The 17,124-nt window shown below is 42.4% G+C and overlaps 1 protein-coding gene across 1 annotated transcript in view; it reads right to left on the reverse strand.

The window, feature by feature from the left end:
- Positions 1–17,124, reverse strand: part of LOC149459574 (uncharacterized) — a 123,048-nt gene that overhangs the window by 92,967 nt on the left and 12,957 nt on the right. Inside the window, exons 2-4 of the mRNA XM_089680939.1 lie at positions 8,787–9,011; positions 5,054–5,098; positions 4,950–4,969 (exon numbers count right to left, since the gene is read on the reverse strand). Coding sequence (XP_089537065.1) covers positions 4,950–4,969; positions 5,054–5,098; positions 8,787–9,011 — 290 coding nt within the window. The remainder of the gene's footprint in view (positions 1–4,949; positions 4,970–5,053; positions 5,099–8,786; positions 9,012–17,124) is intronic.

The raw sequence follows: 17,124 nt of genomic DNA on the forward strand, positions 1-17,124 counted from the left end.
TATTTAACTTACGGATACATTTTTGTGCATCTATATAGATATCAAACTTATTTGCCCCCTTAGGTGGTGCAAATTTTAGGCCTTTGTCAAGTGCCATCATTTCTTCCTTAGTTAACTCACATCCACTTATATTAAAAATCCCTTCCCCTACTATTCTCTTTTTCTTTTGTTGTTTCCAGCCTGCCCGGCACCCCCTCCTCTTTGTGGACTTCTCAGTCTTACACCCTCCGGGCTCCTGTCCCTCTCTAAAAAACCCCCCTGTGGTGGATCTTCTCTAAGAGGTTCGTACCTGTTATACAGTCCTATGGGACTTCTCCCCTCCCCATAGGGAGGAAACCACCTTTCCTGTGGGTATTGTCTAGGGCTTCTTTCTTGGTAATAATACTGCATAGGTCTTTGGTAATAATCTGGTCTATATGGACCGTAATTGTTACCTCTATTTTGGTTATATGGTCTACCCCCATTTTGTTGGGGTCTCCAGTTATTACCTCCCCCACCTCCTTTCTGCTTTCTATTTTGGGGGCCTCTATTATTGTTAGGTCTCCACCCATTCCTGGGAGTATGGTACATTGGGCCATTCAGATAAAAATTACCCTTCCTTTCATTATTATTATTACTTTTTTTACCTTGAGCTGGTATAAAGGAGGGTTTTATTATTTATACTTTTTGTTCTTTAATTGGTGTGGTATTATTAGATGCTATTCCTACTTCTCCGGGTGAGCTTTGCCATTTGAATACCTGCTCTTTTTTAAAATCATTCAGGTCTCTTTGATACTTTTTCGTCTTCCTATATTTAATTTATTGATCTAACTTTTCCAGATCTTTGTTTAGCCTTTTATTATGTGGTTCTATTTCAGGGGAGTCCTTGATTGGTTCAATTTTATTCTTTATTTCTCCAATTTGTAATTCCAATTGTCTCATTTTCTTTTGTTTTCTTTTCATTAAAAATCTCAAAAGTTCCAATCCTTTGTCATGGAAAAAATTGAACCATTCTTCCGTGGCCTCTGCATCAACTAATCCATCACAGATGGGTATGTCCCATCTAAACCTCCTAGGGACTAGACGGTCTTTTAAATATTTTTCAAAAGTAATCATATCCCACCAAGTGGATAGTTTCTTCTCCATTAAGTGCCCTAATTTTCTGTATAGGGTATCCAAATCACTATTAATAGTATTCTCTGTCTTATTGAAAATATCCTCAATATTAATTGGTCTATTCTCTATAAATTGAAAAACCTCCATATTAGCTGCTAAAGGTAAATGGTATACAGTATGTTCAAAATTAAAGGGAAATCCTTCTGCGCTTAATGGACATAAACCTTATTATTTTAGCTGCTGTACGTTAGCTGATGTACGTAATTTCCAAATGATCAGTCCGCCCCTGTGCACGTAATTGATGTATGGGTTCACTTCTGCACGTGAGCATGGTGGGATGGGTGGGGTCATTTTTATTCCTATTACAAGCAATGTAAACATCCTTTGTAATGGAAATATACATGACAGGTCCTCATGAAGAAGAGATCTGAGGTCAAAAAGACACCGAACCCCTAAAAGCAGGCTTAAGCAAAAAATTTTTTTTGAACATTTCTTTGCTTCAGCTGCCGACTGGATGTAACGTCATGACGTCGTTCTGGTCCACCATCATGATAGAGGTGATCAAAGACCATAGAATCTTTCATCGCCGCCATCCTGAGGAAGCTGCACCATCAGATCATTTCTTGGGCCGGCCAACATTAACAGTAAGCCTGAGAAACACCAACGAGCCGTTGGAAAGCCACTAAGGAAAGCCATTCAGCAGTTCAAGAGCCACTAGGACCACTTTAATATGAAAGCCGGCCGCTGGAAAAAAAACAGTACCAGGCTTATGACTCATTTCTTCAGCCATAACTCTGGTAAACCACTTCACAACTGCAATGTTTATATATGTGTACACAGGGCCAGGGCTTCCACTAGGCAAACTAGGTAGCCACCTAGGACACACTGCCACCTAGGGGCGTCTGGGCACAGCACAGGCCGGCACTCTCATTGTGTGCAACACCACCACATCATGAATGATCCTCCAGCTGAGGGGAGGGGCAGCAGAGGGGAGGAAAAAAGGACAGAGGAAGATGCCAGGTGTCTGGGGCCAGTGTAGCAGATGAGCTGCTGCCCCTTCCAGTGTTCCTCTCAGACTCAGTCCCTTACTGCAAGTTGGCTGGCAGCTGCTGATCACTGTGGAGTTCCAGCCCTTCTCTTCCCATTCATCAGTGGAGGCGAAGCTGCAAGGCAATGTGTGAATCTGATGTTTCGTGTCTATGTGAGTGTGACCCGGCCGGCCAACACATGTGCAATGCGTCAGTGAGTGATGTCATCATCATGATCCCACAGCCTGCTCTTCTAATGCCTGCTGATCTGTGTCAGTGTTGGTGGTGTGTTGTGTCAGATCTGTGACTGTGTGGGATCGCTCAGTTCATGTGTTCTCTGTATGGAAGCTGGGCTGCCTGCTGCCACAACATTTTACCTCCCCCCATTGCCTGGGGAATTCCAGCCTGGGATCTGTCAGAGTTTGGATCCATCATTCTCCACTCACTGCCATTGTCACCCTGCCACTGCCAGCCAAAGATACAGTCCATCCGTGACACTGATCTTGTCTTTAATATTGGTGCTGGTGGCATCTTATGGCACTTATTTTTGAATATTAAAATAAATTTAGCAGTTTTAGGTTTTGTTGATTTTATATTTTCTACAGTTTTTAAAAATGTGTATTTTTTTGCGGGGGCTCAAGTAGCTGGTCTTTCCTAGGGCACGTAATAGTCTAGCACCGGCCCTGCGTATACATATATATACACATGGTCTTCAAGTGGGTAATATGTGTACAATGTCAGTTTCTATTTGTTTCCCTGCCCCAGGCAATTTCAACATTCATAAAAGTTAAAGAACTTTCAACCAATAGAGAAAATGGCCTAACACTGTAAGCTAAGAAGATTCTACCAAAAGGGTGAATAATATGAGGGGAATGACCACTGATAAATGTGATAACTTTCTGCTCAGGGCTCCTGGTTGTTAGGGAGCTAGCACCCACCAGCATCCTAACAACTTTGTTGTTGTTTTTTTCCTTAGAGGCTGCGTAGCAACCTGGGATGAGTCAGTCTGGGAGTGAAGCAGTGAGTTCACCTCAGGACAGGCTGGGAGTTTCTACAGGTCAGGGCTTCTGGAGCCCTCTCAACCTTCCAGAAACTAGAGAACTTTCTGGAACAGGGGAGGAGGAGGGGAGAAGGCCCAGATCTGCATGTTTGAAGGACATTGGCCAATCCCCTGGCAGGATGCACGGCATGGTGACCAGGGCAACCCTCAGATATCACAGAGTGTGGGGAGAAGTGTGCAGTGTCAGGTGGAAGATGGACTGAGAGGAAGGTTGGAGTGAGGAGCCTGGGAAGGGGCCCCAGGAAGAGGTGCTGGACAGGAGGATCTCTACTACCTCAACGTCTCCCAGGGAGGACAACTTGTTAGCCGGGAAGAAGTCAGCCCAGAGTAAGGTCAGTAGGCAGTCACCAACCCACCACGCTAGCAGGCGAGGACAGTGTGAGCACTCCTACACCCCCTGGGGATAAGAGGAGAGGGTGGCCAGGTGCAATCCCCAACTAGTCTTCATCCAGGACTGCTTAACTGCAAGCTCTTGGGACCTCCTTCCTCAGGGATACCCTCACTACAGCTGGCTGGAGAGGAGGATTAATCTGGGGTCTGAGAGGGTACACCAAAAATGACTATAGCATTCCTTAACAGAGATTGTTGCAAATTTGTTTTCTTTTTTGCTAGTCCAAATGTACATAGTTGCTAAGAAATGTGTCCTCAATTGTCGCAGTTCCTTGGGCATGCTAGATACCACCACACCCCATCCCAGCTGTTAACCCCTTAATAAAAACAACTAAAAACCAGCTCATGGACTGTTTTCTGACTCTGAGGGTACAAGTGTGGAACTGCACTGCAAATGACATGTCCTGGTGACTGCAATGTAAACAATGGTGCTAAGTAATTTGTATGGAATTTGATAATGATAACAAGGAAAGCAGTAAAATAGATTTCCCATAGACAGCAACAATAGACCCCCAGCAACAATAGAAATTCAAGCAGAAATAGACCCCCCAGCGACAATAGATTACCCACAGCAACAACAACCCCCCCACAACAAAATACTCCATAGAAACAATATACCACAAACAGCAACAATGGATCAGCCAGCATCAATAGTCCAGCAGTCATCAACAGTACACCCTTCTGCAACAGCCGATCCCTTCCATCAACAATAGACCCTCCAGCAACATAAGACCCATCCCAGCAACAATAGATCCCCCACCAGCAAAAACAGACCTTCTGAGCACAATACAGTGAAGGAAATGCGTATTTGCTGCCCTGCTGATTTTGAATGTTTGGAAAACTCACAAAGAAATGATCGGTCTAAAAATCAAATGTTCGGTGTAGTCTAACACAGAGACAGAATAGCAACAAAAAAATTCAGCAGAAATGCGTCTAACAAATGATGACTGATCTGCATGTTCATTGGGGAAATAAGTATTTGATCCCCTTCACAAAACATGACTTAGTACTTGGTGGCAAATCCCTTGTTGGCAATCACAGAGGTCAGATGTTTCCTGGAGTTGGCCCCCAGGTTTGCACACATCTCAGGAGGGAGTACCACACACGTGTGCTGGGAGCGCGCAGGGCACACGCTCTCAGCACATATGTATTTAGTTCCATGGACGCAAATGTGCGGCCGCTCGGCGTCTAGGCCCAGACGCCGGGAGGCCGTACATTTGTGTGCTGCCAGTGCAAAGGGGTTAACATTAATAACCATTATTGTAATGTCTTCCAGCTGATTTGAGTGGAGAATCTCCTATTACATATGGAGAAGGGTTGTATTTTATCAGTTTATATTCAGTTGTTCTATACATGGTTATTGTAAATATTCTTACCATATATATGTTGCGGGGACCTAAGTGAAGTAAAAGAATAAAGTCACAATAAGGTCCAAAAAAATGTAAAGAGCCGATCACAACTGAAAACACAGACTACTTACTGAGTATGATTTTTCTGATCTTGTCTATTTTTTCTTCAAAAGAATCTAAAACAAATGGAAATAGAACAAACAACGCCATTACTAAAGACAGAGTTTTTGTTTTTTTTTTTATAGGGAACATCTTCTAGTTTTAGAATCTGTTTAATATGAGTGTGATCAGACGAACAATAACATGGCAATAGAGGGCAATAGGGATCAACTTCCACACGGTCCAAATGTTTGTACAGTATACGGAAAGGGAGAAGAGATGAAATCTTTTACAGTTGTAGAGTCTTCATAAATAATCCAGGATGATCAGATGTTTGAAGACCTATCAATGTGATCTCTATCCAATGCTATGAGTTTTTTCCCTGCAATCAGTTCATCAAGTTTGCCCTTTCTGCTACTGAAGTGACATGTGTAGTCTTCCAATGTCTGGGAATTATTTGTCTGGCAGTAAAGAGAATACATTGTAAGCCATACACATTTAGATTTCTCTCTTTCAATCCAGTGATAAGAGAAATTACTCAGCATCTGAGGCTCTCAGAATACTCTAGCAGGGACAAGATGTGACTGAATGATACATCTCATTGGATCATACATCTGATTGAATGCAGAGGTTGTTTAACAATTTCCCTAATGGCCCTTATGATTTTCAGATTAAAGGGTGTGGGGAGGGAGAGTGCCAAAATGGCTACCCTTGACTCAACATTGGCTAGTTCTAGATGAAATTCACTAGATATATGGCCAGCTTTAGTATCAACATTTTAGTGTAAAACAGATTGTGGGGTCAGGATAATTTTTACATTTCTGTGTCCCCTATCCCCCTAAGCATTCCACTACTTACCCTCTCCAAGATCCAGCACTGCCCTCTATGTCCCCATCCAATGCTCCTCTTTCAGATTGAATGACACCCAACATTCCTGAGGACCCATCACCTGGGCTCATAGTGGAACACTCCATAGAAGAGCATTCAGATATCACAACATGAACACCATTCTATCCAGTAATGAGGATGACCTACCAATGCCAGTGAAAAAGAGAAAGGGACCCATTTGTGTGACTGTCAGAAGACAGCTGGAATTAAGGTGTGTATTTTCAAGTCGGAAGGGAGGTGTTACATGAGGATGTTACAGTTGGAGTTCAATTTTATTTGGACAATATTGTCTCTTTATGGAACTGTTCTTACCATTTATAGGTATTCAGGATAAATACCCATAAAGGTGATCCAAAGTACTACTTAATAGTTTACACTCACCGGCCCTTTATTAGGTCCACCATGATAGTACCGAGTTGGCCCCTCCTTTGCCTTCAGAACTGCCTTCATTCTTCATGGCATAGATTCAACAAGGTGTTGGAAACATTCCTCAGAGATTTTGGAGTTACTGTTCCCTTTCTATTGTCTCAGACCAGTCTGCCCATTCTGCTCTGACCTCTACAAGGCATTTTCCTCCACACAACTGCTGCTCACTGGATATTTTCTCTTTTTGCGGACCATTCTCTGTAAACCCTAGAGATGGTTGTGTGTGAAAATCCCAGGAGATCAGCAGTTTTTGAAATCCTCAGACCAGCCTATCTGGCACCAACAACCATGCCACATTCAAAGTCACTTAAATCACCTTTCTTCCCCATTCTGATGCTCGTTTTGAACTTCAGCAAGTCGTCTTCATCACATCTAGATGCCTAAATGCATTGAATTGCTGCCATGTGATTGGCTTATTAGCAATTTGTATTACCAAGCAATTGAACAGGTGGACCTAATAAAGTGGCTGGGGAGTGTATTTCTATGTTGTATAGAGAGAACCTATGATCAAAGAGAAGGAGGGCTCCTTTTATTGGAAGGAATTTCAGTCACCTAACAAGGAAAAATGGGGACCTCACATAAAAGGTAGATGAGTATTATGGGCTATATACATTGTATGATTCCTACCCCATTTATATACACATATAACTTTCCTCAAGAACATTCCCAAGCAGTATCTATAATAACATATCTTCCTTGCTATTTCTTGTGGGATCAAACTTTTGAAAGCTTCATAAATAAAATAGAAAGCTAGCCGTACTATGGAAATGGACATGACAGGTGCTGCTTATTATATCTGCACAGAGCCAGGAACATCTAATAAAACAGGTACCCCATAATCGTACATTAATATTATTAATATTATAATTATACAAAACGTACAGTATATAGCACAAATAGTTTGCTTTTTTTAAAATATATTCCTCAGATTTTTTTAACATATAAACAAGTCATTTTAACATATATTTTTACATATATTTGTAAATGCATTCCAAAAATGTAGATTTGTATTTTTAAAGAAATACAGTATATTTGAAATGTATTTTTATAAATATTTTTCATATATTTTGTAATAAAAACACATTTCAACATGCAGTGTATATATATTTATTGAAATATATTTGCAAAATTGAAGCATTTCAAATATATGTCAATTTATTTGGGAAGAATATTTTAAAAATATATTTCAAATGTATTTTTCTTCCATGTGGGTTAATACTGAGCTTGTAATTGTAGTGCTACCCCTGCAGGTAATGTTGTTAATAACTGGTTCTTTCCTAAAAAGGTACCGAGGCCGCCAGCCACCCAAGAAACAGTCCAATCACTCCGGCTCCAATAAACACTCAAGGGGCTGTCAGTTTGTGATTTATCGCTTGTATAACTTGTAATAGGCAGAGGGGTTGGGGACAGGGGATACTTCATAACGTTCAGCACATAGCAATTGGAGGACAGATTACTATGGGGTAAGCCTGCTCGGGTTCCCCCATAGTAATCCGCTTGCTATGGGGGCACGCGATAGAAAAGAGGAGCCATGAGTGCCGACAGGGGATCCAAGAAGAGGAGAATCGGGGCTGATCTGTACAAAACCACTGCACACAGCAGGTAAGTATAACATGTTTGTTATTTTAAAAATAAAAATTGTACCTTTACAATCACTTTAAGACCTCACAGCTGGGGACCATGAGGCAAGTCTCTTTGGCATACAACCTTCTTCTTTGTAATTGTGAATATTGAACAGTCTAAGGCCTCACAGCTGGGGACCATAAGGCAAGTTTATGGCCATCTGGTTACCTTGCACCCGTGCACAGTTACTGGTACCCAGTGCATCATCCAGTACACAGTCTCAAGGATGAATTTAGGGTCAGTACTCGCAAGTCCCCAGGACAGATGCCACCTCCCAACTTCCTCCAGGCACAACCCAGGGAATGATATAGCACCTCTCATGACTAGATCCCTTAATGGTGTGGTTCTGGAGGTAGTTCTAAGCAAAGTCAATTTAATCCTTTAATCCTGGCACCTCCAAGGCCTCCTATAGCAGCTGTATAGTCCACAGATTGCCTGGCAGCAGAAGCTCCTGCACCTCTGGAACCCTCCTGGGGAGGAGGAACCCTGATCTCCAGTGTCTCAGACTAATTATCTCAATTCCAACCCCTACTAGACACTCCTCCCCAGGGATTGGCTGGAACACAATAGATATTCAGACTAGATGATTTGAATCTCCCAACCTAAGCTTTGGAAATGCCTTTCAGAGGCAGGAGGAAGCAATCATACTCCCAGCCTGGGAGACCCTGAATGGGACAGAACAAACAATTATTGTTTCCTTGATTGCAGAAGGAGCCAACAACTATATTTACCCAGCATCCTGCGCTAGGAGGGTGCTACATAATATTCATAAAAACCCAATGTATTTATAGGAGGATAATAGAGGAATAAATGACATGTCTCCATTACCTGAAGCCTCCTTTAGGATGTGGTGGATGTGTCGCAGTTTATTGGCCATTCTTCTCTCCACTGATAGAGGGTTTATTTTATGTTTAGTCAGATATTCCATTTCTTCTTTGCTCAGGGTCAGGAGTTCACAGTCCGGGTATTCCCCCTTCATCCATCCAGCTATAATCTTTCTCTCCGAATTTATATCGTTCACATCACTTATCACAACTTTTATGTTTCCTGGACCTACAGAGTAGACAAGACTATAAACTAGACAATACATGTAAGAACCTTCCAAGCATACTGTAGCTCTAAAGAGTTGGTCAACAAAACACAATTCCTACATTCAACTGTTATAGTAAAAACATAGTAGATTGTACAATCAGACTGAAGTGTGTGTGTCTGGCTGTACTCTCCATTCACAAATGTGTTATCCCTTCCTTCCGCAATCATTTTTTTGTATTATTCCTCAGCACAAAGCCGTGAATACATTATTTAATATTCTCCCCTTTGACATCCTGAAGGTGACACTTTGCACGGCTGGTGGCTCTCAATCCCAGCAGTCAGGGTCTCCACTGATGATCAGGAGCCAATCAGAGTGGCTCCTGATCATGTGACCACTATATCAGCTGTGACTTAGTCATTACATGCCGGTTGGAGACCCCAATGATAAATAGAAAGCTTTCAGCCAGCAGATGCCACCTTTAGGCTAAACTATTTATATGCAGTGGCATATATTCAATAGTATAACTGTCAGGTACAATTGCATTATTAAAATTAATAATAAACATTTAAAGATAGGGAAAGATTTAAGCCTTTTTTTAACAACCAAGCAAGTTTATTTATTATGTGTACCAAATACCAAGTCATATACAAAATATCTTACAGTATATACAGTAAACAGCTCTCAATAGTAGGCAGTTGCACCCAGGGATATCCCCCAATGAGGAGTTAAACTGTAAAATAAAGAGAGGGGAGCCCCTCTAAGAGTAGCAACTAAAACCAGCTATAGGATCAAGGATGAAATCTTCTCACGTGTTCAGGTGGCTGTTACCACACAGTAAGTTGTTGCCAAGTCGGGTTGTAAGACCGACTGCAGTATGGCTGTTCTCCATGTACAGTCTGCCTGTGGAAGAGTTTTATGTGCAGCAGCCGCAGCGCTTGATTAGCCGAGTTCCCCTCTAATGTTCTCGCTAGTTATAAGTAAAAGGGGACGACTTAGGACCAAGGGGTACAGTTCTAGAAAAAACTGGAAGCTTACTTTATTTCAAGGGAGGGCGATTCATTTTTCCAAGGGGCCACATGAGAGACTGGGACTGTTATGGAGGGCAGAACCAGAGTTTAGTGTATAGTAAAAAATAATATTTTGAATAAACTGGCAGCTTTAAGTGAACAGCATTGGACTGGGAAGGTCCATAAGTATGTAACCATTATAGAAAACAAAGACCTGGTATGAGGAATAATAGGCACAACTGCTCATGGAAAGGTGAGCACACTCACCATTATTAGAGGAGAAATGTCCTCTGCTGATCTGCTGGTCACAATGTTGGTGTAAGGCAGGCTGGTAGAAGCAGGGAGCTGACAGGCACAGGGGTTCATTAATTGATCTTCCCTTCTGTGTGACTGGCAAGCTCAGGGAGATATCTGGCAGAGATGCAAGGACTGGAAGGAGAGAGGATGAGATCAGTACAGGGGGGGGATTTCTGGAGAAAAATGACACAGGAAATAGACGGAGGGCATGGCAGGGGTTAAAGGGGCTTGGGCTAGGTGGTTGACTGAAGAACTTAAAAGTAAAGTAGGCGGCAAAAATATCTGATTGAGTCAAGGTCAAGGATGGGCGGAGCTGCAGGGAGTTGTCTGGCACTTGGTCTGGCGTGGTCTTTAGTCAGAGGTCTTCTTCCCGCCATTCTGCCCTACATTGGGTCTTTGGGTGCTGGGTTATGCTGGTGGTTGTGGTTTGCTTTGGCATGTGGCATGCAGGGTACAAGGTTCTTTTGGGTTGGGATGGGTAAAAAAGGTAAATTGTAGGGACCCGTCCGAGGTACGGCTCCCAGTTGTTGGGATGTGTATCTGTGTGTTGTCTCTGAGTCAGTGGTCTTACGGCTTCCTCACCCTGAAGAAGTCACGTGACCAGTGACATAGCACGTGGGTGGAGCCTAGTGACGTCACTTCAGGTATTGCACAAACCAGGAAGTGCGGTGAGAGGAACCATTTTTGTCATTGGAATTACATGCCTTCACTGTTTTGCACTTTGTGAGTGGATTTTAATAGCTTCATAAAGGAAATCTTTTTTATGGGGTTGCACAACAATTTGTCCTCTTTTTCCCTGAGCATTTACCATCCCAGTGGGAAGCTGAAATCTGGTCTCTTAAAGGGCCAGTAGCAAGGAAATAGCTAGGTAAGGGATAGCGGTGGACAGGCAACAGATTTACCAACATTTATAGTGCTTATGATCTATATGATATATGGGTCAAGGAAGAAGGTGAGTGCATGGCACACCCATTGGTGATGGGAAGCACGTATATATATGTTGGATGAAGTGAACACTTTACAACACTGTTGTGGGGTGCGGAGTGTTTTGTTCTAATGTGAGCACATATGTTGTATGCACACAATCATTAGCTTTAATTTAAATGGTGTTGCACTATGATATATATTTTTGTTTTATACATACACGTTTTTGGAGTCGTGATTGAGTGAAGAAATTCTAGATTAGTTGCCACCTGAAAGGATTCACTTCTGTATAAATTCATTTTACCTATTATAATTTGTAGATCAAACTTAAAGGTGAGCAGGGAGAGTATCTTGGCACAAGCACGTCTTCTGGAAAGTGATTGTTAAATGCACTAATTTGGACATTCTGCTATTTGGTAGTTGGACTTTTATTGTAGTGTGGATTTATCTTGCACGGGATTACTGGAGGATTATTTTATTACATTTATATGTCTGGATGAGAAGTTAGGGCACTACACATTCTTGGCTTATATATAGAAAACATAATTATAAAACAACAAAAAATACATCTAATCAATATAATCAAAGCCATTAACAAATACACTATTCTCCCCTACAACCTTACTAACATCATAATTAACATGCTACTACTATACATTATTTTCAATTCATTCCTCTATCAATTATCACCATTTTTTAGATGTACAGCATTGTTCTATAAGTATTTTTTTCTGCATTACTTACATACTACAAAGAAACACTGTACATACTGCCAGTATAAGATATATATATATATATATATATACATATATATATATACACACACACACACATACATATACATAAACACATACAATGATGCAGCAGGCGAGTCCATTTTGCTGAAATGTCATTGCAGCAACTCAGAATGGTCCTCAGTAGTCTGTGTGGCCCCCACGTGCTTGTATGCATGCCTGACAATGTCGGGGGAAGCTCCTAATGAGACCACGGATGGTGTCCTGGGGGATTTCCTCCCAGATCTGGACCAGGACATCACTGAGCTCCTGGACAGCCTGAGGTGCAACCTGGCGGCGTTGCATGAATCGAAACATGACATCAGGTGACATGAGGTGTTCTATTGGATTTAGGTCAGGCGAGTGTGGGGGTCATTCAATGGTATCAATTCCTTCATCCTCCAGGAACTGCCTGCATACTCTCCCCACATGAGGCCAGGCATTGTCTGCACCAGGAGGAACCCAGGACCCACAGCACCACACACACACACACACACACACACACACGCATTTACAATTTCATATAACACGTATAAATATACTGTACATGTATACTAGAGATGAGCGAAGTATTCAAAAATTCGATTCGGCTGATTCGGCGAATTCCAGGAAGAAATTTGATTCGATGCGAATTTATTCGCTACAAAGATGACTTATAAAAAGGGTTTCTAGGCTTCAGAGAGCCTTTAAATTAGTGCAGAACACTGTACCTTTAATTTAAATGCCCTTGGAGATGAGGAAGGAGAAGGATGAGAAGAAGGAGAAGGAGAAGGATGAGAAGAAGGAGAAGGAGAAGGATGAGAAGAAGGAGAAGGAGAAGGATGAGAAGAAGGAGAAGGATGAGAAGAAGGAGAAGGAGAAGGAGAAGGATGAGAAGAAGGAGAAGGAGAAGGATGAGAAGAAGGAGAAGGAGAAGGATGAGAAGAAGGAGAAGGAGAAGGATGAGAAGAAGGAGAAGGATGAGAAGAAGGAGAAGGAGAAGGATGAGAAGAAGGAGAAGGAGAAGGAGAAGGAGGAGAAGGAGAAGGATGAGAAGATGGAGAAGGGGAAGGATGAGAAGAAGGAGAAGGAGAAGGATGAGAAGAAGGAGAAGGAGAAGGATGAGAAGAAGGAGAAGGAGAAGGATGAGAAGAAGGAGAAGGAGAAGGATGAGAAGAAGGAGAAGGATGAGAAGAAGGAGAAGGAGAAGGATGAGAAGAAGGAGAAGGATGAGAAGAAGGAGAAGGATGAGAAGAAGGATGAGAAGAAGGAGAAGGATGAGAAGAAGGATGAGAAGAAGGAGAAGGATGAGAAGAAGGAGAAGGATGAGAAGAAGGAGAAGGATGAGAAGAAGGAGAAGGATGAGAAGAAGGAGAAGGAGAAGGAGAAGCAGAAGGAGAAGGATGAGAAGAAGGAGAAGGATGAGAAGAAGGAGAACGATGAGAAGAAGGAGAAGGAGAAGGATGAGAAGAAGGAGAAGGATGAGAAGAAGGATGAGAAGAAGGATGAGAAGAAGGAGAAGGATGAGAAGAAGGATGAGAAGAAGGAGAAGGATGAGAAGAAGGAGAAGGAGAAGGATGAGAAGCAGGAGAAGGATGAGAAGAAGGAGAAGGATGAGAAGAAGGAGAAGGATGAGAAGAAGGAGAAGGAGAAGGAGAAGCAGAAGGAGAAGGATGAGAAGAAGGAGAAGGATGAGAAGAAGGAGAAGGATGAGAAGAAGGAGAAGGAGAAGGATGAGAAGAAGGAGAAGGATGAGAAGAAGGAGAAGGAGAAGGATGAGAAGAAGGAGAAGGATGAGAAGAAGGAGAAGGATGAGAAGAAGGATGAGAAGAAGGAGAAGGATGAGAAGAAGGAGAAGGAGAAGGATGAGAAGAAGGAGAAGGATGAGAAGAAGGAGAAGGATGAGAAGAAGGATGAGAAGAAGGATGAGAAGGAGGAGAAGGATGAGAAGAAGGACAGTTCTGTGACAGTTTCTGTCTATTTCTGACAGTTCTGGGACATTCACTCCATACAGCGGTTTCAACCGCTGTATGGAGGGAATGTCATAGAACTGTCAGAAATAGACTATTTCTGACAGTTCTGGGACATTCACTCCATACAGCGGTTGAAACATTGTATCTATTTGTTTCCATAAATGACATTCTGCAAATACACTTAGAGGAGCTCTGCAGATACACTTTTTGCCGGCTTGGAATTAATCTTATTTTCATCCTACTTCTTCTTCTTCTTCTTCTTCATCCTCATCCTCATCCTCAGAAGAAGAAGAGGATGAGGATGAGGATGAAGAAGAAGAAGAAGAAGAAGAAGAAGTAGGATGAAAATAAGAATAATTCCAAGCCGGCAAAAAGTGTATGTGCAGAGCTCCTCTATTTCTGACAGTTCTCTGACAGCTCCTTCACATGTACAGCGGTTGAAACATCTGTATCCTAAATGGAAACTAATAGATACAATGTTTCAACCGCTGTACATGTGAAGGAACTGTCTTAGAAATGTCAGAAATAGCGGAGCTCTCTGCAGGGACACTTTTGCCGGCTGATCGGGAAAATTTCGATTCGCGCACCCGAAGTAGGCAAAATTTCGGATTCGCCGCGAATCGAAAATTTTCTGAAATTCGTATCGAATTCCGGTTCGCCTGGTTCGATTCGCTCATCTCTAATGTATACATACTTATACTATACTGTACATACTGACACACACATGCGCACATGCACACCTACACACGTGTGTTTCCAAAGTTAAACCCCACAACAATATGGGTTAACATAATCTTCATTTTACAGAGGATATAGGGTGGCAAAGATCCAATGTAACAATTTGGAATATTGTATCCAAAACCTCTGTTTACAACTCAACAGTGGAGCAAATCTAAACAATGTAACCTGTTTAGGATCCTTTCAAAGAATGTCATCTGTTCAGTCACAGTTTACATCAGTTTTTACATCCATCTTCAATTCAGTTCAGTTTACATCTGTTTTTACATCCATTTTTTCTTAGGCCCCTTTCACACAAAGGGACTCCACCAGTGGTTCTGCTTGCTCAATGGGGAATCTGTCCACTGACCCCCGCTGAGCAGGTGAATGACAGGTCTGTGCCCACTCCGCTTATGCAGAGCAGACACAGACATGGCCCACTCTCCTCTATGGCTGGTCACATGTAAACGGACCGCCTGTCTGTTTATATCCAATTGTCATCTAATCCAATTCACTAGATGGATGAGGGAGGGATTCCCATCCGTCTGTTTTTAGTGGATCTGATGAGATACAGGCAGGTGTAAGAGGACACAAGCCTGTTTACATCCGCAGCTCCATAGAGAGCAATGGATGGTCCGGTCAGGTCTGCCTGAAAAACAGACAGACGGACCCACCAGTCTGCCCATGTGAAAGGGGCCTTACTTGTTGCAGAGGCCAACCAGAGGCAACAAAAGTATAAACAAGAAATATTGGATCTCCCCTACTCCATGCTCAGGATATGGAGACTGTGTAATCCACAAGGTAACATGTGCAACCGCAAAATAAAAGGCCAATTCCATCGCTGCACAATGTCTGTGCTCACAGGCCTTTGTAGAACAACTGGTGGTCTCTCTCTGTGATACCAGCAGCATACCACCCAGTCAGCTTTAAGGAGAGCCAAGGCCACACATGCAGTCCACTCCATGAAGGACGAAGAGCGCATGCGCTCCCAGAGTATAAATACCATCTCCCAGAATGCAATGCAGCTCTCCTCCCCCTGTTATTGGCTACAGCTGTATCATCTGTCTAGCTCCCACCTACAGGGGTAGGATGAAAAAATGGAAACAATACATGATATGCAGGTGTGAGTGACAACATGTTTTGCAGTGAAAGTGGAAGTGATGTAACTGTCTTTTGCTTCTGCTGTGTGATGAGACACCTAGCTAACAGGTGGGAAGCCTCACTTTCCTCATTTAATGCGTGCGCTGTTAGTAATACTGAGTCATATCAGAGCTTACTGAGCTTCAAAGAGGGAAAATAGTTGGTGCCGCTTAGCTGGTCCCTCTGTGACTGAAGTCACCAATTTATTTGCCGTGTGGCGAGGTCCAGTGTCAAAGGTTATGGTGGCGTATATAGGTTACAGTATATCGTCTGATAAGCCCCTTCATCATGGTCAACCAACCGAACTGACTGTGCTCCCATTGGATGACTTCTCATGTATTTCTATACTGTGCTCCCATTGGATGACTTCTCATGTATTTCTATACTGTGCTCCCATTGGATGACTTCTCATGTATTTCTATACTGTGCTCCCATTGGATGACTTCTCATGTATTTCTATACTGTGCTCCCATTGGATGACTTCTCATGTATTTCTATACTGTGCTCCCATTGGATGACTTCTCATGTATTTCTATACTGTGCACCCATTGGATGACTTCTCATGTATTTCTATACTGTGCTCCCATTGGATGACTTCTCATGTATTTCTATACTGTGCTCCCATTGGATGACTTCTCATGTATTTCTGTACTGTGCACCCATTGGATGACTTCTCGTGTATTTCTGTACTGTGCACCCATTGGATGACTTCTCATGTATTTCTATACTGTGCTCCCATTGGATGACTTCTCATGTATTTCTATACTGTGCACCCATTGGATGACTTCTCATGTATTTCTATACTGTGCTCCCATTGGATGACTTCTCATGTATTTCTATACTGTGCTCCCATTGGATGACTTCTCATGTATTTCTGTACTGTGCACCCATTGGATGACTTCTCGTGTATTTCTGTACTGTGCACCCATTGGATGACTTCTCATGTATTTCTATACTGTGCACCCATTGGATGACTTCATGTATTTCTGTACTGTGCTCCCATTGGATGACTTCTCATGTATTTCTGTACTGTGCACCCATTGGATGATTTCATGTATTTCTGTACTGTGCACCCATTGGATGATTTCATGTATTTCTGTACTGTGCTCCCATTGGATGATTTCTCGTGTATTTCTGTACTGTGCACCCATTGGATGACTTCTCGTGTATTTCTATGCTGTCCACCCATTGGATGACTTCTCGTGTATTTCTGTACTGTGCACCCATTGGATGACTTCTCATGTATTTCTATGCTGTGCACCCATTGGATGACTTCTCGTGTATTTCTATGCTGTCCACCCATTGGATGACTTCTCATGTATT

The sequence above is a fragment of the Staurois parvus genome, unplaced genomic scaffold (genome assembly GCF_062004578.1).
Source record: "Staurois parvus isolate SC_StPar_1 unplaced genomic scaffold, SC_StPar_1.0 ptg000254l, whole genome shotgun sequence".
Classification (NCBI taxonomy): domain Eukaryota; kingdom Metazoa; phylum Chordata; class Amphibia; order Anura; family Ranidae; genus Staurois; species Staurois parvus.